At 54.8% G+C, this 27,865-nt stretch overlaps 1 protein-coding gene across 2 annotated transcripts in view; it reads left to right on the top strand.

The window, feature by feature from the left end:
- Positions 1–27,865, top strand: part of RRBP1 (ribosome binding protein 1) — a 65,509-nt gene that overhangs the window by 28,913 nt on the left and 8,731 nt on the right. For both annotated transcript variants that reach the window (XM_055301976.1, XM_055301968.1), the window contains exons 3-12: positions 10,681–10,829; positions 11,943–12,065; positions 15,870–16,022; positions 16,861–16,979; positions 19,390–19,543; positions 21,312–21,450; positions 23,333–23,511; positions 23,657–23,682; positions 26,470–26,560; positions 27,364–27,456. In XM_055301976.1, the coding sequence (XP_055157951.1) occupies positions 10,681–10,829; positions 11,943–12,065; positions 15,870–16,022; positions 16,861–16,979; positions 19,390–19,543; positions 21,312–21,450; positions 23,333–23,511; positions 23,657–23,682; positions 26,470–26,560; positions 27,364–27,456 (1,226 nt within the window). The remainder of the gene's footprint in view (positions 1–10,680; positions 10,830–11,942; positions 12,066–15,869; positions 16,023–16,860; positions 16,980–19,389; positions 19,544–21,311; positions 21,451–23,332; positions 23,512–23,656; positions 23,683–26,469; positions 26,561–27,363; positions 27,457–27,865) is intronic.

Raw genomic sequence — 27,865 nt, 5'->3', positions numbered from 1 at the left:
CTGCTAAGGACTGAAGGCTCCCCAAATGGAGAAGGCCTTGATGGCTCATTACTGACCTCTGACCTCAGAGTGCATCTTCAGAGCAAGCCCTGAATTGCATGTCTGTATTTGGGAACCCCCAACTGCCAAACTGAGGAAGAAAGTACACACTTCACTCACTCCACCCTCAAGCCTACGAAACTTTACAGACAAGAGCTGCAAAGCCCCTGGAAGCCAGGCTATGGATACCCATCATCTTGCCCTTCACACTGCCCTGGCAGTGATATGGGGCCCTTACTATCCCCACCCCCCCACCCCTGCTGGGGATGGTTCTGGAACCAACAGCATTGGCATCTCCTGGGAGCTGGTTAGAAATGCCGAGTCTCAGGCTCCACCCAGAACTAATGAGTCAGACTCTCTGTTACCAGTTCCCCAGGTGATTCATCTGCATGGTAGAGTTGGAAAAGCACTGCACTGGGGGGAAATTTCCACTATTTCTGGGCACACAGAGTATTTCAGGATCCTCATGTTGTTGGTACCAAGAGTGACCTGCATCTTCCCGGGGATGGGGCTCGAGGATGACTTTATACCCTAGCCACAGGAACACAAGGCTGAGGCCCCACAGCGTGCACACTCAGGGACATGAAAAATAAAGTACAAGACCGTTTTTTTTCCCCATGTCTCTAGACCCTCAGACCCCCTGAAGAATAGAGAAATTTACCTCTCAGGTATCCTCCCAGCTACACATAATACCCAGCATGGCTGGGTTTTCATTCTGGATGTGACAATCCTATGTGGCTGCTTTTATGGCCAGTGCCCCATATTGGCCTTTGCAGTTTTCTCATTGTGACATTGGAGTGATGTAAAGTGTCCCGCCACCCGGTAAGGTGTCTCGCCACCTGGACTAATCAATATTAATTTTGGCTGTTGTTTGAGATTTCCTAGGGTTTGATTTCTTTTTAGATTAAATTGAATTCATCCAGACCTGACAGTTTTAAAGGGGTCCCTTTAAGCAGACTCTTCCAAATCTTGAACATGTTGCCCAAGATCAGAATGTTTCATCCCCCCCCTGCCGCCATTGACTTGACACTCTGTCCCGTCAGTAAGTGCTCAGTAGTCACCTGGGGCCTACCTTGGACAGTGTGGTGAAGAACATCTCCATTGGCACAGTAGGTTCTGTTGGACAGTGCTGTTCTAAAGCAGAGCCACCAAGAGGGGGGGCAGCCTGTGATAATGAGCACGTCTCTGCAGCTTTATGTTGGTACCATGCGGCTCATCTCATGCTTTATTCTCTCTGCCTGCATCCTGGATGGAGTGGGAGTAAGCTCCTCATTGGCCTCCATACCCTAGTATGACATGACAAGTGAGGTCATGGAGGCTGTGGCCGGCCCATGACACATGACAGATCAATAGCAAAACCTGCCCCGGAGCTGAGGCACACCACAGACAGGTTTGTGCCCTCACCTGTCACCATGTGGGTCCAGCAGGGTCCTCGCTGACCAGCGCCCTAGAGAGAGACCAGGCAGGTGTGGAGGTGGGCTCGGGACATGCTTCTGCAGGCCCAACTTGGAACTCTTCCAGAATTTCTGATCTGTTTTTTCCTACAAGAACAAATCAGGGCCATGTGGCAGGTTTTTACCACTTGTCCATGGCCAGATTTGACAGTGAACACCTGCCTTCCTAATCCATGCCTTAAAAATCTATTACTGTGTAAATATGTCCTTCCAGCAAACAAATACTAACAATATAGAAGCACGGAGGGTGAAAAACCGGGTCTTTCCACTCCATGTCTTTTACCACCCGTTCCTGGGGGAGCCTGGGAGATATACTCTTCACATTGGCAAACACAGATGGGACTTGTGGTGCACACAGCTTTCGAGCTTGCTTTGCTGACCAGAGTATTGGTGACATTCCATATTCTACCTACGTGGCTTCCAGCTACATCCTACTCCAGCGCATGAATGTCTCATTTATTTATTTAAACGACAATAAATAGTGTGCAGGTTTTTTTTAAAGATTTATTATTTTTTTTAAGATGTATTTATTCATGAGAGACACAGGGGCAGAGACACAGAGTGAGAAGCGGGCTCCCTGTGGAGAGTCCAATGTGGGACTCGATCCCGGGATCCTGACCTGAGCTGAAGGCAGATGCTCAACCACTGAGCCACCCAGGTGCCCCAAAGATTAATTTTTTAAAAAAAGGATAGCGAGTGGGGGGAGGGGCAGGGGGAGAGAATCTTCAGCAGACTGCCCGCTGAGTGTGGAGCCCAAGATGCGGGGCTGGATCTCACAACCTCTGAGATCCTGATCTGAGCCAAAGCCAAGAGTCGGGCACTTAACAAACTGAGCCACCCAGGCACCCTGATAGTGTGCAGTTTTTTTGCTGCTAAAATTGACACTGACACTGTAATGTGTATTACAGTGTGAGCATCTCCATAGATATGTCATTGCTAAGTGGAAAGGCAGGTACATTTTTAGTTTAGGAGGGCAGTGCTGCATCGCTCCCCAAAGACATTTCACGATTTCCTGTTCTCGAAGAGTGATGAGAGGCCCACACATGGGTTTTCCAGAGCCTTGCACCTGACTTAACTGCTCCTGTGGTGCTGTAGGAGTGAATGGTGATCGCTTCAGGGGAGCATGATAATCCCAGGTGTGGAATAAGGAGAAGACACTTGCTCATGAAACAGAAGGCATGGATTCTTATCTCCTTTGCAGAAAAGGGAACTCAGGGAACTGAAGAGAAGTGGAAATGTCCCCAGAACTAAAGCTCCAGAGCATGTGCGGCCTGGCTGCAGGCCTATGCTTGCTCATTCCTGTGCGTGGTGTTCATTAGGATAAGCCTCATCCCTCTTACAGGAAGCATGCTGTGTACACGGTGGTGGTTTCTTGAAAATCTCTTGTGCTCAGGCTCTGTGTTTGCTGGCGCAGTTGTGTCAGCCACCTGCCCTGTGCTGCCCATGCGTTAACGGTTGTGTGAGGTTACACGTGTAGGAGAGCCCTTTTGTCCCAGCACCTGGAAGTGAGTCCAGATTAGCACAGTGCAGGCTTGGCCTCCAGATAAACCAAGGACAGAGTTGGGAAATGTGGGAGGCCCATTTGCACATGCTCCAGACCATTGTGCTTCTGCTAAAGCTTGGCATGTGCACCATTGCCACTGAGCATGGCCCTTTTTCCTTGCACTGGCTTCACACCAGACCCCCATAATTGCCTGTGGCCTGTTTGCTCCATGGTCGGAAGGCCATCGAGTCAGGGCTCGGGATCCCACCCAACCTGCAGGAGGTAGAAAACGCTTCCAGACACCCCACAATGACTTTGATACACACAAGTCTCTGTGGGAGAAAGGCCCTCTGGAGAGACAGAATGATGGGTAAATTTTCGTGTCTTTCCTTGGCCTTTCTGCATTTTCCAGTTTTTTGGTAACATGTATTTTTTAAGTGGAAAAGAAAAAAAAAAAAACTCCATTATTTGTCTGTGAGTCAAACAGGCAGTCATTGTACCAAAGTGGAATGCGTTGTGAGGCAGCGCAGCCCTGGCCATAGGTCCCCTGAGCTTCCTCTGAGCAGCAGAGGAAAGCTCCTTTAGGGGAACTGACTCAAGGAGGACAGTGGCCAGTTCTTCTCAGGCACATCCCAGCCCTTGGTTGCCCAGTGTGTGGTGACGAACTGAGCTGAGATGGAAAGTTAGTAGCTCCCACATCTGTGAACCTGCCAGGATCCTGGGGGGCCACTCAGCTTCATATGGTGCAAGGCCCCCTGCACCACCACTCCTTCTGCCAGAGCAGGTGAAAATGCACAAACAGGATCGTGTTCTATAAAATAATGAAGCAGGGATCACCAGAGGTCAGGGAAGATAGGGAAGAATTTTCAGACTTAGGGAAACTTTGCTGAAGGGGTCTGTAGTTTAGCAGGGGCCCTAATCTGAAACCATGTGACTTGACAACAGTGACACCCCTTCCTTCATACCACCCCATCGCCCCACATTGACCTTCTTGCACTGTATGCTTGCTGGGCCATTACTAGGAATGTGACACTATTCTCAACCAGACGTTTTATTAGGCGTGTAGTTTATGAAGCTCCTTTCCATGCATTTATTCCCTCATAGGTCTGTAATGTGGATTTGTATGTTTACCTGCTTTTGCAAAAGCAGAAACCAAAGCCCAGCTCTGTTTTGAAACAGACTTCCCAGAAGTCACACAGACAGCAGGTAGTGTTAGAGACCAGCACCTCAAGCCTTGGTCCCTCCAACCACAGCCCCCCTCAGGCTAGGCCCAACCCACCTCAGCAGCTGCTCTTCAGCCGCTTAGAGCTGAGGAACAGACAGGTGTGTATTGAGATTAGGTTTGATGCTCTTTTCTTTCAAATTTCATTTTTCCAGGTTTCAAGCTCTGAAATCTCTGTAGGGCATTTGAGCCTTTATTCACTTTCTGTGTAAGTTCTTCAAACTCAACTTTTCTTTTTTGAAAGAACAGAGGCATCCCCTAGGGAAGGAGCCAAATCAGTATGGCACTGCCATGTCTTAGAGAAGCTGCTGGATGACATTCTTCCAGAACTCACCATTCAGTCATCTTAAAAACATGGTGGCACTGGGCCTCCTATTGCTGGCCGCAGGCAGCTGTGGTCAGGAAACCCACAGGTGCACAGATCTTGTCTTTTCTGCAGGCACAAGCTAAAATCTTGATTGTCATTTAATTAAGGCATGTTCTCCTTGGACCAGCTACATGCCTGAGGAAGCCTACAGAAGGATCTTGCCTGGAGGTCCTACAGTGGTTGTCTTTCTTTAAGAAATACTGTGATGCTTTTCTTTTTTTCTTTTTTTTTCTTTCTAGATATAAACTTGATTTTGTTGAAATTTTGGGGGAAAAGTTATCATGAGAAAAAGTCACTTAATCTATTATGGAATTTTAAATTCCATGAGACTAATGTTATGAAATGCACAACCTCCCGATTTGCTGACAGATTACTTTTTTCTCCAAAGGAGAAGGCCTTATTCAAACGCTCCAAATCGAGCTGCTCTTAATATTATTTGTACTTTGCTCCATGCAGTTAAAACACCAGATGTTCGTGTCTGTGGCACTCAGGGGTCCCGTGTGGCTGCTTCTCCAGGGCTTTTATCGGATCGGAAGGGCACAGCAGCCCCTGGGCAGTGGCAGGCTTTGCAGCCTGAGCTGAGCTTAGGTTGGCTGTGTGCGAGCTGCTTGTGAGCTGCAGCTGCCACCTCTGATGCATTCAGGGAATCATCCATCCAGGGCCATGGGAGGCTGCTTTCCCGCAAACTCAGGAGGACCCTCTGTGGCCTCTTTCCCCCATTGTGAAGCCAGTGGGGAGTCTGGCAGAGATACTGGCTAGTTCTATGTCTCAACAGACAGATATGCCTGCTGGCTTCTCTGATTGTGGTGGGGCAGGGAAGGGGGGCGGTGGTGGAGGTGCCTTCTGGGCTTGGGGCCAGCAGGAGTTGGGCTCCTCTCTAAATCAGATGATTGCTTGTGCAGTGGTAGCCTTCAAGGAGGCACAGGGGAGCCCTTCCTGGACCCTGGGGCCTCCGACCCAAGTTTGGCTCAGGTGACTGAGGATGTCAGGGCCTGGAAGTCTCCCTGGTTGGGGTCTGGCTTCCTCTTGTGGGAGCCACACAGGGTCCCCTGGCCTCCACTGTTGGGATGGCACTCATGCAGGGTCAGGATGCAGCGGCCTTTGGGCCTGCCTCTGTGTGTCTGAGACAAGCCTGAAGAACTGGTTGGGATGTTTGCTGAACAAATAAGTGCTTTTGCTATTGGAGTTCTCCCCCAGCCCCCAAGACCTCATGCCTGTGGCAGGCTCCACTGCCAGAGTCCCTGGATTGACACCCGGGCCTCTGCCCCCAGCTCAGCTTTCTTGGCGCTCTTAGGCCTGGCGCTTGGCCCTGGGCTCTTCCCTCATCTGCCTCTGTCTCCAGTCTTGTCCCCAGGTGTCCTGAAATAGCATTCTCCAGTTGCAGACCTTTCTCCTACTGGCATTGCTCCTTGCCTGTGAGATAGAATCCAGATCCCTGGGGCGTGTGAAGACATGGACTTACTCTAGTCTTGCTTCCCTCTGCTTGGAATAGTGAGGCCCTTCCAAGCCTCACTGCCTGTCCTCGCTGCCCTCCTTCCCCACCCCCACCCTCGCTTTCTCCTTACCCAGCAGTGCCTGGCTGAAGCATCCCTTGCTTTGAAATCTTTTCTTGGCACTGCTGCCACTGTTGCTTCCTTGGCAGCATGCCCTCCGCAGGTTCCCTTTGTATGGATCTGCTGCATGGTTGCCATGCGGCCCATGTCTCCTCTGCCTCTTAGCTGGCAGTTCCAACTCCAACTTACCTTTCCAGGGACTGACTGCCAGGTACCCAGCGTGAGCTACTTTGTAGATGGAGGCTGTTGGGACCTGCCTGCCCTGGGCAGGCCACCGGGCACCTGCATGCACCAGCTCCTGGCGTTAAGCAGGATCCCTGTGATGGGCTGTCGCAGGGCCCAAGCCATAATCGCCTCCCATTGATGAGCAGCTGTTGGCACCACCCTATTGGTCAAGTTGGCAAGATGTGAGCTGTGCGGGAGCGTGCCAGTAACGGGGAGAGCGGAGGGGCTGCTGCCCATAGCACTGGGTCCCAACACTGAGACCTGGCTGCTGGGGGTGCTGGTAGTTAGGCAAAGAGAAAACTCTCCCCAGAGGACTCCAAAGTTGACAGTGAGAAAGGAATTCCTAAGTGCCTTTTTGCAAGATGAGTTTAATTTCAGGTGACTGGACCTCCCAGTGTGGTCACAGAAAGGCACCTGGTTTTGGAATATGAGGCATTAAGCACATTATCCAGTGCTGCATGCTCCTTGGCTGGGGGCCCTGGGAGCAGAGGGCCATCTCCTATCACAGTATGTCCCTGCTTTACAGACATGTTGCCCCTTCAGCCTCATGACAGGGTGCAGACCAGGGTGCAAGGCAGCGTCTGTGGGCTGTGCTGCTCTATCTGCAGGGCTGGCTCCTGGGCACCACCTTTGTGTGACTTCCCTGTTCCTTTGGTGGGAATGGGAGAGGAAGGGCAGAGTCGCTTTAGGCCCCATGAGCCCCTCCTGTGACTGGGGCTTGAAGGTGGCTCTGTAGGTTGACTTTGTGGTGCTTTTTGTGCCAGGCATTGTTCCAGGCATGTTGGGATTTCATCTTTCCAGTGAAGCTGTGAGAGAGGAACAATTGATTATGACCCCCATTTCATAGATGAGGAAAACGAGGCCAAGGATGCCCAGGTAGGCAGGTGCTGAGCTGGAAATTGAGCCCAGGCCACCTGGCTCAGGGGCCTTGTTCTGACCTTAGTGCCCCATTGCCCAAGGACAGAGGTGACCTGCAGGTCAGAAATGGCCCACATGTGTGTTTGTTCAAGCTCACAGTGGTTTGATTTATTTACTTTTCATTGAATTCACTGTCAGCACTAAAGGTCAGGAGATGACACATAAAAATCTTATTTCCGGCTCCCCCTGGCAAGTCTACACCTCTGAGAGTTCTGGCCCAGACCCCATGGGAGCCGTCCCCTAGAAGTGAAGGAACACTCCAAGGAGGCTGGTCCCCCCCCACGCCCACCCCCCGAGGCAGACCTGTGCAGCCTTGCAGGGCCCAGCCCCTGGGGGTGTTCACTGGGTCCCCTGCCAGACGGGTCAGGATTACTCCAGAGCAGTGAAACCCTGGTCCTGTCTCTCCACTGTCTGCTTTCCTGCTACATCCTTCTTCCTCCAGGCCTTCCTGCTCGCCCGTTCCTGGTATTTTGGACTCACCAAGTTGGGCAAAGCACGGGCTGTGGGAGCAGGCTGCCAGTGAGCTGACCTCCCTAGAATTCACTGCCTCGTGGTCTTTATCAAGTCGGTGGCTTAACAGATGAGATGTTGGTCTTTGACAAATTCATTTTAGTGCCTTAAGGTTTAACAGTACCAAGGATTATTTCTCATCTTCGAGTATTTGCTGAAGATGTGTAACATGCCAGCACGTGTTAGCTCCTGTGGGCATGTTACTTATTGGTGGGAGTCAGCGTGTCCATCTCCCAGGAACAGGCATCGAAGTAAACTTAGTGCCACTGGTTTGGTGAGAGGATCTTGAAACACAGAAGTAAATGCAATTCACATGGGGTCCAGAAGTTCTGGTTTATACTTCTGAGTACTTTTTTCTTTCATTTTTACTTCCCCTGATTTGGGGGAGAATAAAGACAGCCCCATTCTTCCTAAAAGAGCTAATTAAAAATTATAAAGTTGTGGCTCTCTAAATAAAATTTAAAAGATGGTGTTCATATGAACACAGAGAAGGCCATGGAAGTTTCTGTGGGGAGATTGGGCAGGGGGGTGGGAGTTCAGTTTTGCTGTATGTAATTTTAGATTGTTCCACTTGTTCAAGTTTTCCTTACTTGGTTCACTAAAATATCTAATGACATTTAATATAATTAGAAAGTTTGCATAAAGGTGAATGGCACAGGATACTCTTGGAAACATTCTACAGACAGAGTGTGTTAGGGTCCGTCTCCCTGGCCCTCCAGGAGGGCATGCAGTCTGTCGAGACCACTGGGTACATCTGTGAGGAAACAGAGCTCCAAAGAAAATGTAGCTCCATTATTTAGATGTCCCCTCTCCTGCCCAGTGGTGCAGTAGGGACTATTGGGACCTAGAAGAAAGGAATTATGGACCATCCTTCTAGGTGGGACTTCAAGAGAGGCCTGAGCCCATGATCAGTGTGAGGCCTCTGTAGGGACTTGGCCAACAGGGGTTCAGGGGGGGCCTGCTTTGGGGGGGAAAATACAGTGTGAGCCGCATGTGTGAGCTATACATGTAATTGAGACTTTCCTAATGGCCACACGAGAAAAGGCAAACAAGAGAATTCATTTTAGTGATATATTTTTTTAACCCAATTTACCCCAAGTATTATTTCAACATGCAGTCAATACAGAAAATTATTACAGTTTACATTCTATTTTTTATTTTTTCCACACCGAACCTTCAAAATCTAGGGTTTACTCGTACCTGTCGTACACATGGGTTCGTGCTAGCTGCATTTCAAATGCCTGGGAGCCACGCGTGGCTGGTGGCCCGCATATCGGGGTGTGCAGTACACCTTGCCCAAGTCAGGAGGGGAGATTGTGTGGTGGTCGGCTTCAGAGAGGCTGTCCTGCCCAGTCCTACTCTGGCTATATCTTTGAAAGAGTGGACGTGCCTCTTCTGGAAAACCTTGGCAGTGAGCGTCTAACAGGCTGAAGGGGAGAAGCAGGGGGCCTGTCAACGGTGGGGTTTTCTTCCAGTAGTGAACTCAACAGTGGGTTTTTGCTTTGTTTTTGGCTCAGCTGTACTCAGAATGCTTTTCCTGGTGCATTTAAGTTTGCCATTAAAATCATTTTACATATGTATCTCAGTGAAAAGAGGAAAGGCAGAAGGGAGCGTGGACCCACCTCCACTTCACTTTCATGACACCTTTGAGCTCTTAGGACTTCCAGGGTGGTGGTTTTTACTCTCCCCGGCTTCACCAAGGTAAGGAATTCTCCAGGGAAGGTGCTCATAGCAACCCACTCGCCCACGTCTCACATTCCCCCATTAAGGTATCATGCTAAGTGCTTTGACTTGCGATGAAAATATTGTGACTAGTCAGTGAAAATATTGTGACAGGCCAGAGACTTTAGAGTTGCCATGGAAACCTCCCTCATTCATTGTCCTCTGGGAGGTTGGTGTTGCTGGAGGTGCCTGGGCAGGCAGGCCTGTTGCCCTTCTGTTGCTTGTCTCTGCCCACCCCCCACCCCTCCCACCCACCCCCGTCCCCCTCCTCCCAGTCACTGGGCCATGGGGAAAAGCTGGGCCTCAACACAAGGAATTCCCCGGGCATTTCGGGGGTATTTGTTGCCAGCTGGGGCCCCTCGGTTCCCCCTGTCCTGTACTCAAGGCTGCAGGAGAGCCTGCACAGTGAGTGTGAGTGCCCTGTGTGAGTGCGTGTGTGTGGCGGGGAGGGCAAGGGGGCATCAGGAGCACTGCAAAAGTGACAGGTGGCTGTTGGTACCTGACTCTGCCCTTCAGGAGGTCACTCACGGACAGACAATCGGGCAGGCCCATTGTGAAAGAACCCAGCCCAGCCTCCCCTCCTAAAACTGGCCTGAGGCTTCAAGAAGCCGAAAAAATTATGTTTGAGCCCAGATGTGTGGGAAGAGCCTTTGGTCCCTGGGACCACTGAGGTGCAGCTTGAGAGATGCGAGTCTTTGCTTTCCATCCTTCTCTCATGACCATGGGGTTGCGGCTGTGAGGTCTGTGTTCATGCAGGGCCCTGGGGCCGTAGGGCTTGGTCATGGCAGGCGGTGAAACTTGCTGGACCATGCAGGGTGAGAACTGGACCACTTTGCTGGAAAAAGAAGGAAAGAGAAAAGCACCTTTGGGGAAAGTGTGCCTTGCTTAGTTCTCATTTTGATGATACACGGGGGGAGGGTACACCTCCTCCAACCCAGGAAAATAGCCTTTCTTTATTTTCGGGGACCTTGCCTCCTCTGCTCTCTTTGGGCGGTTGGGAGGGTTGTGCAGGGGTCTGTCATCTGTCCATCTCCCAGCACTCTGAAAGAGCCCAGGGTACCCAGGCAGGCTGTGCACTTGGCCTGGATGGTCCTCGACTCGGCCTGGTCCCCGCTGCTTTGAGGCATGACCCACTTGGTTGCTGAGATCTGAGGCTAAGTCCCTGCTCCTTCTCTCTCCCTGCACAGGGCCTCCAGACTCTGACAGCCCTCTCTACCTCCCCTACAAGACGCTGGTCTCCACAGTTGGAAGCATGGTATTCAACGAGGGTGAGGCCCAGCGGCTCATTGAGATCCTGTCCGAGAAGGCTGGTGTCATTCAAGACACCTGGCATAAGGTGGGCCCAACCCTCCCTGCTTTCCCCTTGGGGCCAGTGAGTTGCAGTACTTACGTGGTCCTGGGCCCCCAGTCACCCCTGAGTGATCCCTTTGGGCTGGCCATGAACAGCTTGCCAAGCCACACAGAGTTCGTATAACAGCCTCCACTTGCCGCTCTGGGCAGAACACTGTCAGCCCCTCTCAGGCACAGGCTGCGTGAATCACCCTGCGTATGCCTCAGCCTCAACCTCTGCCTCAGACCCAGAAGCAGGAAGGCCATTACAGGCCAGGGCTGTGCTCTGTGTCACATGAGCCTGAGGGTGAACGTGGGAGCTGAGGTCCAGCTGGCTTGTGTGCAGGACAGAAGGTTGTAGGGACACACTCATGGTAGGGAGCCCTGTGACAGTCTCGGGAGCACCTTTCTCTGATGTCCCTGCCACTGGGGGCCGGTTCAGAGGCTGGCACCTGTCCTCTGGTGCGTATGGTGAAAGAGCTGTCCCTAGGAGATGCTGCATGGCACATGCTTGTTCCTTATCCAGAGTCAGAACTGTAGGTAATTTTGCTGAAGAGTTTTGTGGCACCCTTGTGGTCAGTGATGTTGGCAGGTGTCCTGAGAGCCAGGCCAGTGACTCCTGCCCTGAGGCCAGTGGGGTTTACTTCCGTCCTGGCCCTCGCTGAGGTGTGGCATGTCATACAGTCACCCGGGCTGCCATGCCTCTAGGCCCACTGTACACGGGAACTGTTTAGACCAAAAGCTTTGGATATCTGGGGTAATTTTTAAGAGCATGGTGTTTCCCACAAACTTGGACCAATGGCGGCCAGGGCCCCTTCCTACCCCACTGACAGGCAATTAGTCATCATTTCCAGCTCGGTGCCCACCCCTTAGCTGCTGTGAGAAGCCTGTAGTCTGCAAGCTGAAGTGTGGAGATCTTGGGAGGGGAGGTCTACTCTGGGGATGGCGGCCTGCGGTGAGTCTGGGCCTCTCTCCTTGGAGGAGACGGTGGCTGAGCAGGGGTGCCTTTCCTCAGAAGTGTGTGGAGTCATCTAGAAGCCCTGCCTCACTGCTGTCTGGTCATGCGTCTGGGTCTGGTTTCTGGAGCAAGCTGTTAACACTGCTCTGTGGGCACTCCTAGGCTACTCAGAAGGGTGACCCCGTGGCGATTCTGAAGCGCCAGCTAGAAGAGAAGGAGAAGCTGCTGGCCACAGAGCAGGAGGACGCGGCTGTTGTGAAGAGCAAACTGAGGGAGGTGAATAAGGTAGGCTGTGCGCCTGCCCGGCCAGGAGCGGGCCATGCCAGTGCTGCCCCAGGATCATGGGCTGGCCTTCCTGCCTGGGCTCCTTGCTCAGTCGGGCCCGAGGGCTTGTACCTGGCTTTCACGGTGGTATGTCTGTGGCTGTGGAAGGCCTCGCTGTCTGGGAGCTGCCGACCTGGGACTGGTTTGCCTTTAGTGGCCCCTGTAGAGCTCTAGGGGGTGGGGGCTCCCTCCCATGACTACCTAAGAACACGGGGATGTGAACTTGGGGATTGGGGCCTTCAGTTGGTGATGGGCCATCATTTTAGGGTATGTACCCTGAAAGGAGGTTGGGCCCTGTGGATCCAAGGTAGATTTGTTGAGAATTGGAGCAAAACTTCATGGGGAGGGGAAGGCAGGGGAGGGCGGTAGAGGAACTGCTTTTCTCCCTTCTCTGATGTCTGTGGAGCAGACCTGCAAGGAAATGGCTGGCTCCTTCATATCAGCTGAAGGCTTGCTGTCCACGTAACATTTGCGCTTCATAAATGATAGTCACGGGTCCAAGCTGCCACAGTGGGCTGGGGGGCATCACTCAGGATGTGTCAGGATACATGGCACAAAGGCCCCACCCCCACCCCCGTCAGAACTCCCTGGGCTTTTCCCTTCCCTCTCTCCTGGGGAGAGCACTATGGGGCTGGTTATACCCAATTTGAAAGCTGTCTTTTTCAGCAAAATTCTGTGGCTTGGGGGATCCCTGGGTGGCGCAGTGGTTTGGCGCCTGCCTTTGGCCCAGGGCGCGATCCTGGAGACCCGGGATCGAATCCCACATCAGGCTCCCGGTGCATGGAGCCTGCTTCTCCCTCTGCCTGTGTCTCTGCCTCTCTCTCTCTCTCTCTCTCTCTCTCTCTCTCTCTGTGACTATCACAAATAAATTAAAAAAAAAAATTCTGTGGCTTGCTTTCACCCTCCCTCTGCTTACCTGCCTCTTCTGTCCAGGCAGCAGGCCCAGGGAGATGACCTAGGACTGGGGGTGTCCCACGAGGTCTGGGCTACAGCCCTTCCTTGGGCCACCTCTGTCTGCTTGTTTTGAGAATAGTCAGAAACCAGGTAGCCTGAGTTTCTAACCTCAGTTGGAGGGATGCGGCCCCAAGCCAAATAGTGAAGTTTGTGTGGTGGAAATGGCAAGAGCAGAAGATGGGCCTTTGGATGGTAACTCATGGTTAATGCTCTACCCAGGAGAAAAGAAAAAGGCAGGTCTCTGTGGCCTTCCTTAGAGCTCGGGAACCTTCTGCCCAGTGGACCCCATCAATCATCTCTGTCAAGACTGTCCATGTGTAGCCTTCTTCCTTTGTTGGGTAAATGCAGGATGGCTGGAGCCACTCGCCCTGCTCCCAGGAGCTGGCTGTGCAGCCGTTCTGTCTGGGCCGGTAGCGTGCCCTGGGCCATGAGTGTTTATACCACGGAAACCAGCCCTCCCACCCTGAGGGCCAGCCAGCCAGCACACCGTAGGTTAAGTCTGTGGTTTCGGGGAACCATCCTTCTGTACCCTGTTTCCGGACAAACTGAAAAATCCCTGTGAGATTCATTGACCTCCTCTTATCCCCACCCCGCCTCAAATAAAGTTCCAGTGAGAGGAAGTGGGAGCGAGTATTCCCACAGCTGCCAGGCCATGCGGCTGTCTGGCTAGTTGCTTGTACCTGCCCCCATGAATTTAGGGTGGGCTGGAGGTGTGATGAGTGAGTGCAGCCTCTGCCAGTCCCGGTGGCCTGTGTCTTCTCCATTGCTGGGGTCTGCGACCACTGTGGGCAGGGCACCAGGGGCCTGGGGGGAGCAGACCCGCAGGAGGCCCCTTGGATGCTGCCCCTCATGCTGGACACTTATGGCTCTTGCTCAGTGGTGGCCCCTTGACAAGATTTCCAAAACCACATTGGCAGCCCACCTACAGATGCCCTCCCCACGTCCAGATGCGTTCAGCTCTCGCCTGGTAGTGTCTCCCTATCTGCAAGCTGCAGGGCTCTGTGTGACACACAGGGACACACCCTTGGTGTGCATTACCCATCTCACTCTGAGGCATCCAGGCCCCCCTCCCCTGACCACACCCTCCTTCCTGCAGCCTGAGGAGGCCCTCTTGGGCTCCCAGGTGTTAACGTGGTCCTGTGAAGGCCCTCTGTAAGCAATGCCAGTAGCTCCTAATCCTTAGACTGGAGTCTGCACCCCTCAGCTCCCTCCACACGCTGGCCCTTCATTGCCATCCCTGGGCCTCGCCTCCTGTTCCTCCCTTACCCTCAAATGCCTTTCCCTGCATAGCTGGCTGACATTTTCTCCTTATGCTTGAAGACTCCTTTGGCCTCCCTCCTTCGAGAAACCTTCCAGAGCCCCGCTTTCTTCTCCCTGCGCCACAGAGGTCATCACTGCAATCATGTGTCCTTGTGATTCTGTCCCCTGTGATTCTGGCCACCTTGCTTGGCTCGGCCCAGCAGGCTGCTTGTTCATGAGTGGCCGCTGAGGCCCAGGGCCAGCACACAGTTCAGAGGAAGCCTTCCCAGCCTTGGACGATGTATCTCCTCCATGGATCAGTGAGGTCTGCTTTAAAATAGGGATCACGACCCTCATCTTACCAAGAGAATTGAGAGTGAGATGCCCACTTGTGTCAGAGTGGATGCACACTGTTGGCCACCTCTCTCGTTCCTATAGATAATCAATGAAGTGTGTCCCTTAGTGTGGCCCTCATACTCCTGTGGGCTCTCACCCTGAGTGGAGCCTGAAGATGATGGTGTGAATGGTGAGGCCAGTGGGTCCTGGGTGGTCTCAGAGAAGGCCAAGCACACACAGCAACTTGGGTACCCAGAGCCCCCCCCCCCCCCATCAGCCTAGCTTCTCTCATACTCTCTGATTGCTCCTGTCCCAGCCAAGGGGGATACACTGGCCCTTTGGGATAGGTCTCCCTGGCAGCCTTGTCTTGGAAAGCAAGAGAATTTCCCAATTCTCTAGTCTCCTGCCCAGGATAGGGATGGGACAGGGCCTGGAATCTTGTGAGACACTTGGTCATTGTGGTCACACAGGCCAGCTCGGCCCACACCAGTTGCCAGTCTGGGACAGAGGCCCTCTGGGCAGAGAGCACCCCCACCCCAGGAGCCTCTTTGCATCATCCTTCCAGGTGTCACTCTCTGTTTCCTGTGGCTTCCAGCCATTGCCATCTTTCAGGAATGATACAGACCCCAGCCAGCCCCTCTCCCTTGACAGCTCTTCCCACCCTGTGCTCTGCCTTTGCCTGGATCAGGTTCGCAGGCCCAGCATCTTGTGTTCATCATGGGCATCTGATACTAACCAGAGCAGATGTTCCCTAGACTGCAGGGAGGACCAGAGCAGCTGTGCCAGAGACCCAGCCCCTCCAGGAGTGGGGCCAACCCCCTAGTCATGCTGGGATGGGCATTGTCTGTGTCTCCACCCCAGTCATCAAGGCTCACAGCCTCTGCAGTCCTGATACAGATTCTCAAGTAGGGCATCCCAGGGCCTGGATGTCAGGGCCCCAGCCTCGCCATGGTGTTGTAACTCTAGCAGGGCTGAGTCAGGGATGCAGGAGAGCACAAGACAGTGACATGTTTACTCGGCTCCTTCTGTGTCTGCTATCTCCACATGGTTAAGGCCTGCCATGGAGGCCCCTACTGGTCAGGCCAGTAGGCTTTTCTGGGGACCCCTGTCTCATGCTGATTCTCCGCCATGGCTTGGTCTCTCTGGGAACTCAGTCAGGAGAAGGGGTCTTAAGCTCCCAGCCCCAGGTGACATCTGGGATATGATGACGTTGGTCCTGCCTTCGTTTTCTCCTAGGAGCTGGCAGCAGAAAAGGCTAAGGCAGCAGCGGGGGAGGCCAAGGTGAAGAAGCAGCTGGTGGCCCGGGAGCAGGAGATCACAGCCGTGCAGGCGCGCATGCAGGCCAGCTACCGGGAGCATGTGAAGGAGGTGCAGCAGCTACAGGGCAAGGTAAGCTGCCAGTGGGGAGCACTGTCATAGGGCCTGGGGTGTGTGGGGGGGTGCCCATGGGGCAGGGGGTTGTGTTCAGAGTCTGGTTTGGTTTAGAGGGAGGGGCCCTTTCATCTGGCCAGATGTTGCCAGCCAGACCACCATGGGTGTGTTTAAAGGTCAACAACCAGGAAGCTATAAAATAGACTCTAAAGAGCGCTTTTCGAAAACATCCTGGTCCCAAGTGGGCAGCGCCATGTCCTGTCTCCTGGGTGCCGGCGAGTCAGTTCCCAGCCTCCATGTGACTCCATGGTCATGCCAGCTGGTTCTGCTTTCTCTGTTTGAGGCTGGGAGGAACCTGTAGAACCAGCGGCCTGAGCTGCCCGAGGCCAGTGGGGCCACCTGGAGCCACTGGGCCTTGTCCCCTGAGTGGTGCTCTGCTTGTGCTGGGCCATGGCCTCCTCCCCACTGTGTGGCTCAGGATGCACCACAGGAAATCTGAGGGCAGGAAGCCAGCCTTCCTCGGGGCAGTTGTAGGCTGTGGCTTGTGGCTGCATGCTCAGTGTCAGAGCAGTTAACCTGGTGACATCAGAGGCAGAATGCATGGAGTGGGTCTGCGGCTCAGGCCAAGCGCTTGCTGCCTGGAGGCTGTAAACAGCGAGGCTCAGGGGTGGGGGAGGTTACCCTGCCTCTGATGCTGGAGCTGTGCCTTTCTAAGGGGTGTCCTCCTTACCCTGTGTGGAGAGGGTGACGCCCTTGGCGCGTTTGTTTGTGGGCTGGGACTTCACTGGCCTCACTTCCGAAGCCAGCTCCCTGTGAGGCCGAGTGGCACTCTGATGGCCCTTCACTGACTTTTCAGATCCGGACCCTTCAGGAGCAGTTGGAGAATGGCCCCAACACACAGCTGGCCCGTCTGCAGCAGGAAAACTCCATCCTGAGGGATGCCTTGAACCAGGCCACGAGCCAGGTGGAAAGCAAGTAAGCTCAGCAGCCCCATTCAGACACCATGAGGGCACCTTGTTGGGGCTCTGGAGCTCAGGAGGGGTCCCCTAGCCTCCCTTGAGGCTTTGAAGATGCATTCTAGTTTCTTATGAGATGTGGGGCTGGCGTGGCAGCCTGGCATGGGCCCCACAGGTGAGCGCGTGGAGCTGGCTGTGCATTTGCATTCTGTCCCCACTGAGGGCTCTGGCCCGACACTCCATGCTGCCGTGTGCTTCTGAGTAGCCAAGCCTTCCGATGCACAGCTGACATCCTCACATGTGGTCAAGGCCCCAGGGAGAGCTGGTGAGCCCCAGCCTGCCCGGGCCCAGTGCCCACTTGTCCACACGCCCCTTGGGTGCTGGCTGATGCTGGCATTTGTCCCTCCTGGGGAGCACATACTTCTTCCACGTCCATCCTCACCACATCCTGATATGAGGCTTTTAAAAACTTATGAAGGTAGCCCAGAATATCAGGGGCTTGCAGATTGTCCAGGTTCAGAGTTTGATGGTGATGCAGGAACCCGCTGTAGCCTGAGCCCTTGGATTCTCCCTTGGGGACGGGGTCTCTGTGCTGGAAGAGACGTTTGTCCTCGGATGCACTGGTATTAAGCACTGCATTACAGCACACGGCCTGACCTGTTCAGTGGAGTCCAGGGAGTGGGCTGACCCCAGAAGGCTGCAGTGACCTCACTGAGTAAAGGGCGGGGCAGCTTTCCTCTGACTTCCTGACTTGAGCATTGCAATCACAACAGGCCAGCCCAGATGAAGCCCCACTGCGTTTCCTTTTGATTCACACTTTCTTGCCTTCTGGGCCTGAAGCATCCTGAAAGGACTTTGTGGGCTCCCGTATCATCCCCAGAGCACCCTTTTTGGCCAAGAACACTGACAAAGGGAGAGGATGCTGGTATCTTCTGTCCTTTAGTTGCACGTCGGGTGGGGAGAGTGTCGTCAGCCCAGGAGCTGGGCCAGGAAGGGGAGTCTGTGTCCCTGTGTCCGGTTTTACAGGGGGCGGAGGCTCCCCCCAGGGCAGAGTGTGATCTAAAGGCCTCCTCTCCCAGGCTGGTCTTTTCTGTCTGGAGATCCTCCCTGGGTGTGTGTAAGTGCACATCTTTATCCCCAGCCTGGTCTGTCAGCAGACTAGGGGTTTGGTAGCTGTGGTCTCCTTAGCAGCTACAAGCAGAAGGTGAACATGGGGTTGGGAGGAACGCTTTGGCTTCCCCTCTCATGTGGAATCCACTGCAGCCTCCTGGGGAAAGCGGTAAAGCCTTTAGACCTGTGACCCTAAGGTGGCAGCCTCTGGCTCCCTTTGTGGAAGCTCTGCCCCACCCCCACACCCCCACCCCTGTGGGGTGGCATTCCCAGGCCAGGGCTGGCGTTCCCAGGGCTCCAGAGCAGTCCCAAGGAGCCACCCACCTAGCCTCCCACCTCCGTCCCACGGTGCTGGAGTCCAGCCTTTCATGGAAGCCCTCCCATCTTGAATCTTGGCCTTCTGGAGCTTGAGCTACCCACCCTGCAGAGGGCTTTGGGACGGCCACCCTGGTGCAGCCAGGAAAAGCCGAGTGCAGAGAGGTAGGGCCCACCTACCCCTCAGCCAGCAGAGCACAGCTGCCCTTGGCTGGGTTTCTTGCCTCCACCTGGTCTGCTGCCACCTTGTGGGGCTGTGGGCAGTCTTGTCTGTCCCCTCTGTCTTGCCTCGTACTGTCCCTTGGCAGTCCTGCCTTGTAGAGGTGTCCTGAGTCCTAGTGAAGGGGGCTGGTGTGCCGACCAGCTCCTCACCCTGGGGAAGGCAGCTTTTCACTTGCCTTTCTTTTTCTTTTTATCACGTTTTCTTCCTTCACTTCCGGACTTGTTACCAGTCCTGAGATCCAGTTTTTGCGCAGTGTTGAACGGTCCATTTTGTAAAGTGCCTCAATCCCCCCACTTCCGGTGGCCTCTTGGCCTAGCTGTGGTGCAGTCATCCAGAGAACTGGGGTGCATGGATCCAGCTGGCTGCTGACCCCCCTCCCTGCCCCACACCTAGAGGGTACCATGGCCAAGTCAACTTGCATCTGGAGCATGTCTGGTCCTAGATCAGCAGGGAGGAAAAAGGTGTCTTGCCTTTTCTCTGAATTTCCAGCTGTTTCTGGGCAGGGCTCCCAGGGGACACTGTAGTGCACATTTTGCTCTGGCTCTATATGGTGTGTATACCATGCTGATAAAAGAACATCTTCACCAACACGCACAGAGCTCAACATGACTGACAGTTCAAGAGACTTCAGGGCTTGGGCAACCACTTGTGAAAGAGTAGGTGCCCTGGAGAGAAGGCTTGACCGCCATTCCCCATCACCCAGGGGCAGCTCTTGTAGCCGGTGAGAGCTGACGCGAGGCTGCTTCAGTCTGTCAGTTGGGGGCTGGTGACTGTCTTGCAGGCAGAACACCGAGCTGGCCAAGCTCCGGCAGGAGCTCAGCAAGGTCAGCAAGGAGCTGGTGGAGAAGTCAGAGGCTGCACGGCAGGAGGAGCAGCAGCGAAAGGCCCTGGAGACCAAAACAGCCGCCTTCGAGAAGCAGGTCCTACAGCTGCAAGTGAGTCAGGGTAGCCGCCACCTAGGTGCCCCATTCACTCCGCCCACCAAGCCCCTTTGCAGAGCAGGGACAGAGCAGAGCTTGCTCGGCCACCTGGGGTCGTCCTTACCAGCCAAGATTTTGAAAGCAGGTCACCTGGGCCTGCTGGGGCTGGAACCTTCAGCCTGGACCTCCTTAGTAACAGTGATGGACAGTTCACGTGGGATGGGTGCTTTCAGTGTGGTAAGCATTGTCCTCAGTGCTTTGCAAGCATTAACTCAGCTAATTCTTATTGTCACCCAGTCAGGTGGGTGCTGTTACTGTCTGTAGTTACCCATAAGGAAACCTGAGGCTCAGAGAGGTTAAGTAGCTAACTAGTCCGAAGTTCACATGGAGGCGGGAAGTGAGCCCTTGGGTCTAGCCCCAGAGCTGTTTCACCTCCCACGTTTGCCACCACCTGGGGTACCACAGTCTCTGGCCTCAAGGCTGGGCAGATGTTCTTCCTTTTCAGCCTCTGGATGTGGTCTGGAAGCTCTCAACCTTCCCGGGAGACTGGCCGTTCTCCCCCAGAATACCCTGAGCGACAACCAGGATGGCCTCAGCCTCAGGGCTCTGCTGCCTGTTGGCCTCATGGCTTCCAGATCCCCCAGCTGGCCAGTTTGGGGGCAGGATGCCTGGAGGGGGGAGCCTTGATGTCATGCCTGCTGGGCATTTAGGAATGCTGGGGGTCTGCAGGGCTCTTTTCGGCTCAGTCACTGAGGTTAGGCTGTAGTGCGTGGGGCAGTGGGCTATCTTACGGAAGGTAGCACATGGCAGATATGGAGAGTGATGTTTAAGTTTTGCAGGGGATCAAAAAGGAACAGTTTGGATTGTTTGGGTGGAACTGAGAGGGATAATTTGGTATGTACTGACTTTCATGTGAAGCAGGTCTGCCCATACCAGTGAGATCAGAACCATTTGCCTGGGCCTGGCCATATTATGTTTCAAGGGTTTCTGGGTATTTCTGGTGCTTCTGGGGCTGGGACCTCCACTCTGGCCCCCAGCTTTGACCATTATGTTGTGCCATTTCTAAGGGACCGGGGCTCTCACCAGTAAGCCCCAAACTCTGAGCATCTCCTGTCCTCCCAGGCCTTGGGCTCCCATCCCAGCCTGGGGCCACTGAGAGTCCTGTCTCCCTTCTGATGCCAGAGCTTCTGGGAGTAGCCACCCACAGGTGGTGAGGGAAGGCAGGGCATGTGGCTGCTTCCTCTGCTGTCCTGGGGTTAACAGTGAGGCATCCCTGGTGTCTGCTGGGGATTTCAGAGCCTCAGTGTCCCCGTCCATCACATGGCCATGACCATAGTACCCGAGTCATGGCCTGGCTGGGCATTAACCATTCCGATGCCCACACGATGCCTAGAATAGGGCTCTGCATGGAAAAAGCTCAACAAATGTGACCTTAAAAGGGCCCATGTAGGAAGTCTGAGTTAGACTGGAAGTTCAGGTTGTGGGAAGCATCTCTGTGTGTCACACTGAATTCAAAAGGGGGCTGCTGCTTTTTAGCAACCAGGCTTCTTCACTTGAGGCCCCTGCCTGAGAACTCCCTTTTCAGGGGCCAGGGTGGGTGTGGCCTCCTGGAGTTTTGCTGTGGGTGAACTGACTTCAGAAATCCAGGGGCGTTTTATAACAGTTGTTGGGGGGCAGGTGGCAGGATGTGAAGAGCTCTCTGTGTCTGTGACCTCAGAGCCAGCTGAGGGTCCGGCCTCCCTCCAGCCTCCTCACGACCCTCTTGCCTCTGCCCGGTCCCCAGGCATCTCACAAGGAGAGTGAGGAGGCCCTGCAGAAGCGCCTGGACGAGGTCAGCCGGGAGCTATGCCGCTCCCAGACCAGCCATGCCAGCCTGCGGGCGGATGCCGAGAAGGCCCAGGAGCAGCAGCAGCAGATGGCTGGTAAGGGGCTCCCAGAGGGCCCGCGGGTGTGTGCCAGACATGGGTCTACACAGCACCCTGGCCCTGCTGCCAGGCCAGAGCCTATAAAACAGGCCAGCCCTGTTGGCGAGTGAGGGCAGCATGGCATCCCTGACTCTGCCCCTCACGGAGTCGGGAGGTGGGGATCACACCCGGCCAGGTGAAGCTTGGACACGGGTGGGGGCAGAGCCACCAGGACTAGGTGCCAGGGTGGAGTTTATGAGGATGGATGCAAGGGGCAGAATTTGCGGGCTGGGCTTGGGCTTTAGGGTATGGAAGGTGCCACCAGCTGGAGCCACCCTTGCTGTGGGGCCCAACCTGGAGTGGTTCTGGGTGAGCTGCAGCACCCCAGAGGCCTTTGCTGACCTTCTCAGGGGACTCCTTCTGGACCTTTCTGGCTTTTCTGGCTCACTCAGCCGGGCCTAAGAGGCCAAGTTCCAAAGGGGGGGCCTGTGGCCTCCCTAGGCCTACAGGTCACCTTCACAGTCAGAAGAGCGTGGCGAAGTAGGGGTGTGTCAAGGGCCCCTGGAGAAATAGGGCAGACAGGGCTAGCGACAGCTCCATAGTCACTTGCTCACAAATATTTTCTAAGTGACTGTCACAGGCTGAGCACGGCCGTGGCACCCAGTGCTTGGCCAGGAGTGAAGCTGTGGCAGCAGGAGAGACAGACATAGGTAGATGGCTGTGCATCAACTAGTCATGTAGCCCTGTGTTCTACAGACTTCGAATAGCCAGCATAACCTAAAGCAGGGCTCATTGTTGTTTCTCTGAAGAGCCGTGCATGGGGTCTGTCATAACTGCTCAGCTCTGCTGCCCTAAAGCGAAAGCAGCCCTAGACGATGTATAAACAAACACACCTGGCCGTGTTCCAGTAAAGCTTTACTTAGGGAAACAGATAGGGGGGCCAGGGGTGGGCCTTGGTCCTAGTTTGCTGCCCTCTGCTCTAATAGGCCAGGTGTGGCTTTAGACTGAGTGGTCAGGAAGGCCTCTCCAAGGCAGAGGGAATGTTCAAGCCAAGTCTGGATGACGGGAAGGTGCTGGTCTCATAAAGACCAGAAAGAGGAAGAGATGGCCCCACAATGCCCCTGAGAATGGGAATGAATTTGAACTTGGCCTGTATAAGACACAGATGCATAAAGTCAACAAGCATGACTGGAACAAGAAGGCAGTTGGCCAGTGTGGGACCAGATGGGCAGGGCCCAGGTCACCCTCCCTGTGAGGTTGGGGTGCTGTGTGTGTGTGGTGGGAGCACTCAGGGCATCTAGGACGGGGATGGCATGAGCCCATTGGACTTCTGGATGCTTTGGTGCTGGGTGGAGAAGGGACCAGATGAGCAGGAGTGGCCCGGGAGCCAAGGCTGAAGCTTTAGCAGTCATTCTGTCTAAAGGCAACAGGCTGGGCCCAAGTGGCCGCAGGGGTGCTGGTAGATGTGGAATCTGTCGGCCTGGTTGGCCTGTGGGAAGTGCGGGTGTCGGGGGAGTGGAGCAGCCAGACCAGGAGCCTGGGGTGGTTGGCAAGAGCGCTGGCTTCCATTTGCCTAGGCAGAACTCAGCTGGTACAGGCCCGCACCCCAGAAAACAGATGTTTAGCAACTGCAGCTGGAATCCTTTTTGGATTTCCAGTATTCTCCCATGAGGGATCTGAAGGCATCTCATTCTACCCTAATGTGTCCTGGAGAGAAAAGCCAGCGTGACTTTGTCTATCAGCTAGTAAGATGCCCCCGTGGTCACAAGTATGTCTTACCAGCCTAGGCACATGGGAGGCAGGGGAGGGAGCCCTGGGTGCTGCGTGCAGAGAGGAGGCGGTGGGGGTGTCCATCCTAGTGTGACCTGCCCCTACCCACCCTTGCTGCCTGTTTCCTCAGAGCTGCACAGCAAACTTCAGTCCTCCGAGGCGGAGGTGAAAAGCAAGTCTGAGGAGCTGAGTGGTCTCCATGGGCAGCTCAAGGAGGCCAGGGCCGAGAACTCACAGCTCATGGAGAGAATCCGGTCCATCGAGGCCCTGCTGGAGGCGGGCCAGGCCCGGGACACCCAGGATGCCCAGGTCAGCCTGCAGACGGGGTGGGGGAAGGCCACTGAGTCTATCCTGCCGATTAGAGAGGGCTAAGAGTGGATCGGCCCTGTCCTGACTAGTTGCCACATGGGGCCAGTCTTACGGTGACCATGGCGCTGTCTGTCTCTCGTTTCAGGCCAGCCGAGCGGAGCATCAGGCCCGGTAAGAGGAAACGGAACCCTCAGCACAGGGCGGCCAGGACCCCAGGCTAGGGCTTTCCGCGGGGCACACAGACCCCCGGGGAGGAGCCCCTTCAGAGGCCCTTACCTTTCCCTGCTCCCTCCAGTGTCTCAGGCCAGGGAACAGACCTGGGCAGCAAAGAAGGCATCCTTGCAAAGAGCTCCATGCCTCCTTCTGAGGAGCGAGACTTATCTGTGTAGAGAGTGGCGGATGCCTCAGCCGGGTGTTCTGGACCTACCTCCCCCTGTCTGTCCCTCCATTCATGTCTCTGATGAAGGACTAGCTAGTCAAGAGAGTCTCCCAGGCAAGGGTTTTTAGGGACTGGGGTCATAAATCAAGTAGCAGCCATGGTTACACATCCAGATGGAGAACCTGGTCGGGTCACTATTTTTTTAACACAGATTGGTGAGGTCTGTGCAATCCAGAGCTAAGTCACAGGACTGTCCACGAGGTAGCTTCACTGCTGGCGGACCATGTTTTCTCGGTGTTGGTGGCCCACCACCAGGCTGTGCTCAGGGAACTGTTGGTTTGCTGTTGTTAAGACTGGGGCTGACACCTGGGCAGGCTGGCTTGGGTTAGGGGGCTCTGAGTCCTTGGGCCGTCACCTCTGGAACGTGCATCCCTGAGCAGATTTTCGCAGACTTGGGAAGTGGCTCCCAGCTGCCGTGGCCAGGGCTCCACAGGGGTAGCCACGTGGCAGGGAGGCGTGAAGGGCGCCCTTCATCCCCATGCAGTGGTCATACATGTCCCAGACCGTCAGCTCACAAGTTTCCCTTGTTCTGGCCAGTTCTCTTGGCTGCTGCCAGTGAGTCACCTCCCCTGTGCCTCCTCAGGCCATGGCCCGAGTTTCTTTCTTAGCCTCAGGCTCTGCATTTGGGGGCTGAGGAAAGAAGCCAGAGAGCCTAAGATGCCTTGTGGGAGACCCAGAACCAAACCCTCCTGTCCCTTCTCCTGCGTGGTGCTTTGCAGAAAGCTCAGGTGGACTTCGTTTCTCGTGGTATTTGTTGGAGTGGAGAGAATGTGTTTGATTAGGGTTTTTCATTTTTTGTGGGTTTTTTGTTTCTGCTCCTGTATTTTGAGATCAGATTTTTGAACCACACAGCAAACATGTAGAGTACTTAAGTCACATTGCAAATATAGTTAATTTTAATTTTTTTGCACCATGCAGATGTGTTTGGCACAAATTGGTTTTTGAAATGTTCTTCTGAATTTATCAGAAAATTGTGTCAAGGTCTGGCCATCCTATTCTGGGTGGAGATGAGTGCTCCAACCCAGATGTTCTAGAACTCAGGCAGTGGCCATCAAGGGGGTGATGGTAAGCGTGTCCTTGCCATCTGCCTGCTTCTTCCTCTTCCTCCTCAGAATCTTGTTTTGTGTTTGCTCATGGGCTGGTTTACCACAGGCTCTTCCGTGGTGCGGGAGGCTTGCGGGCAAAGTTGTGAGGGATCCCAGCACAGCTTTAAGGATGGGGTCAAGGTTCCTTGGCCCTGAAACCAACACCCAAGGAGTCAACAACTGATTCAAGGCCTTTACGAAAGCTGGTTTTGGAATAACAAGGCGAGACAGTGCCATGGTGGCAGGCCACTCCTAAGTAAGGGTGTGTGGGGCAGCTGGCATGCTCAACCCGCACTTAAATTGTTTTTTTTTTTTGTTGTTGTTGTTGTTCAGCCCCAGGATGCGTTAGAATTGTGGATTTCAAAACATTTTCGACCATGACTGGCCCATGAAAACAAACAGATCTGCAGGTCTTTATCTGGCTGTTAGTGACTCCTCGAGGCAGCCCCACCTCGTGGGCACATCCTTGGGCAGGGACTTCTTTCCTGATTTCAAGTCTAAGTCAATCACTTTAGATTGCACGAGTTCCTGGGACCTTCCCTGTCCTAAAGTTTAATGCAGAACCTAACATATTAAAGCATCTATTTGAAATGTGTTCCTCAGAATGGCTAGTCCAGCTCTAGCAGTGTCAGCCTCTCACTTTCTGGATGATGAGGGTGATTGAAGCCACCCACCAGGCTCTTGAATGTGGAGAGAAACACAAAAAAGATGGGACTGAGCTCTCTCCCATGCCATGATGTCTGGGGGGTCATGTGGGTCTGATTCCCCAGAACCTGGGCAGAGACCTGAGGGAGGGGCCTTTGGGTCATAATAGAGTTAGATTTGGATGAAGGATGGTTCTGCTGTACCCACAGTGGAGAGCCAGTGGCCTGTCATGAGCTGCCGAGGGCAGTGGCATCCAGAGTTTTGTTGGGTGTGCAGGTGACAGCGCCACATGAGTTGTCCAGCTCAGTAGTCCTCTGAGAAGGCCCAGACCATGTCTGTGGAGGACCCAGTGTGGCCACAGGGAGTCATGTCAGCTGACATGGTCTGTGAGCACAGAGCAGGACCAGGTTGAACAGGTGACAGGGTTCAGTTCACTGGAAGAAAAAGCATCCCCAAAACCTGAGTGCTAACTGTCTGGGGTACATCCCTGCCCTGGCCACTGTGGCTGCTCTGACCTCTGCAGTCCCAGCAGCCGGCGTCACAGGTAGAACTCTGGTGGCCTTTTGGGTCTGCACCCAGGCCCCTGGTCCTTGGAATGAGTGGAGAATATGGGCCAAGGGTGGTTCCCGACAGCTTGTGCCCTGTGAGGAGGTTGAGGGCAGGGAAGGGGATTGGCCCCAGCTGAGTGGCTCTGGGTAAGTGTCCGGGCAGCAGAAGGGGCATCCCGAGACGGCCTGGGGACACTGTGGGCCCTTGGAGCCCAGCAGTGATGTCACCATCTCCCTCTAGCCTCAAGGAGCTAGAGTCCCAGGTGTGGTGCCTGGAGAAGGAGGCCACCGAGCTCAAGGAGGCTGTTGAGCAGCAGAAAGTGAAGAACAACGTAAGTGTGAGGGGCGTGGCTGAGAGGCTGGGCTTGTGTGAAACCTACCCCTGACCATTCAGGAAGGGGAAGGGGCTTGGCTGCCTCTTTGTGTCCCATCATGCTATGTGGCTAGAAGCCTGCCTACTTCTGGGGGCTTCCTCTCCCCTTGGGTCCCTCAGATTCCCAGGGCTGATGCCCACTGGACGGGCCTGGGTCACATGGCCAAGCGTGGAGCCCACTCCCCCACTCCCAGCCCATGATGGGGTTGGAATGTACCCTATGGTCTGGTCTGGGCCACATGGTCGCCTTGGAGCAGGGAGGCTGGTGTCAGGAACAGGGCACAGAGAGGTCCCATAGCTCTGCAGGGGTGCAGAGGGGCCTCTGCTGCCTCCTCCCCATGAGGCTGCCCCTCATGGCACCTCACACAGCCCAGGCTCCCTGGCTTCCCCATCTGCTCTTCTCTGGGGGGCCCCACCTGGACCTCCCTGTGCCCCCGTGGCTAGAGCCAGCCGAGGGTCAGTGGTGGCGGGAGCCTCTTCTCTCTGAGTAGCCGGGCTGACCTCTCTTGTCACCTCCTTGCACCTCCTCTTGCCCTGCTGCCCTAGCCATTCCGCAGCGGGCTGCCCCTGAGGGGCCCCGCAGACACGGGCTGAAAGAGAGGGCATTTTGTCCCTTGCTGTCTCCCTGCGGAGTCCCAAGCAGAGTGAGGGGGCAGGTTCCTGCCCTGCTGAGCCTGGCCAGGCAGCTGTGGGGGATGTGTCGGTGTGTCGGCGGCCGCCCCACCTAGCCGCTCACTTTCCCATGTCTCCCCCCCCCCTCAGGACCTCCGAGAGAAGAACTGGAAGGCCATGGAGGCTCTGGCCTCGGCCGAGAGAGCCTGCGAGGAGAAGCTCCGTTCCTTAACCCAGGCCAAGGTCAGAGTCCCCTGCTCAGACTCACCTGAGGTTGGTCAAGACCATGTGGTTTGTGGCAAGCACACAACGCACCAGCTGCGTGCAGAGCAGCCTTGGCCCCGGGCCTCGGCAGTGCCTGCCAGGCCCCGGGGCCAGCAGGTGATGTGCCCTGTGCTGCCGCTCCTTCCCCCTCGCCCCCTCCTCTGTCTCGGTCCTGGGCTTTGTTTCTCCGCTGGGCCCTGGCTGGGCCCTGGCTGAGCCCTTTGCCATCAGGGCGCAGAGATGGTGAGCGAGTCCAAGGTCGGGCCATCCTGCTGCTGTCTCAGGGCCTCCCGGGTCCTACCCTGTAGCTTTCCTGATCCATCCCTGCAGTCACCCCGGAAGGCAGGCTGGCTTTAGCAGCAGGCACTTGGGCCCTGGGGCCTGATTG

This window comes from Nyctereutes procyonoides, unplaced genomic scaffold (genome assembly GCF_905146905.1).
Source record: "Nyctereutes procyonoides isolate TBG_1078 unplaced genomic scaffold, NYPRO_anot_genome, whole genome shotgun sequence".
Classification (NCBI taxonomy): domain Eukaryota; kingdom Metazoa; phylum Chordata; class Mammalia; order Carnivora; family Canidae; genus Nyctereutes; species Nyctereutes procyonoides.
The sequence above is the reverse complement of the archived record's forward strand: the minus strand, read 5'-3'. Positions and strand labels throughout refer to the sequence as shown.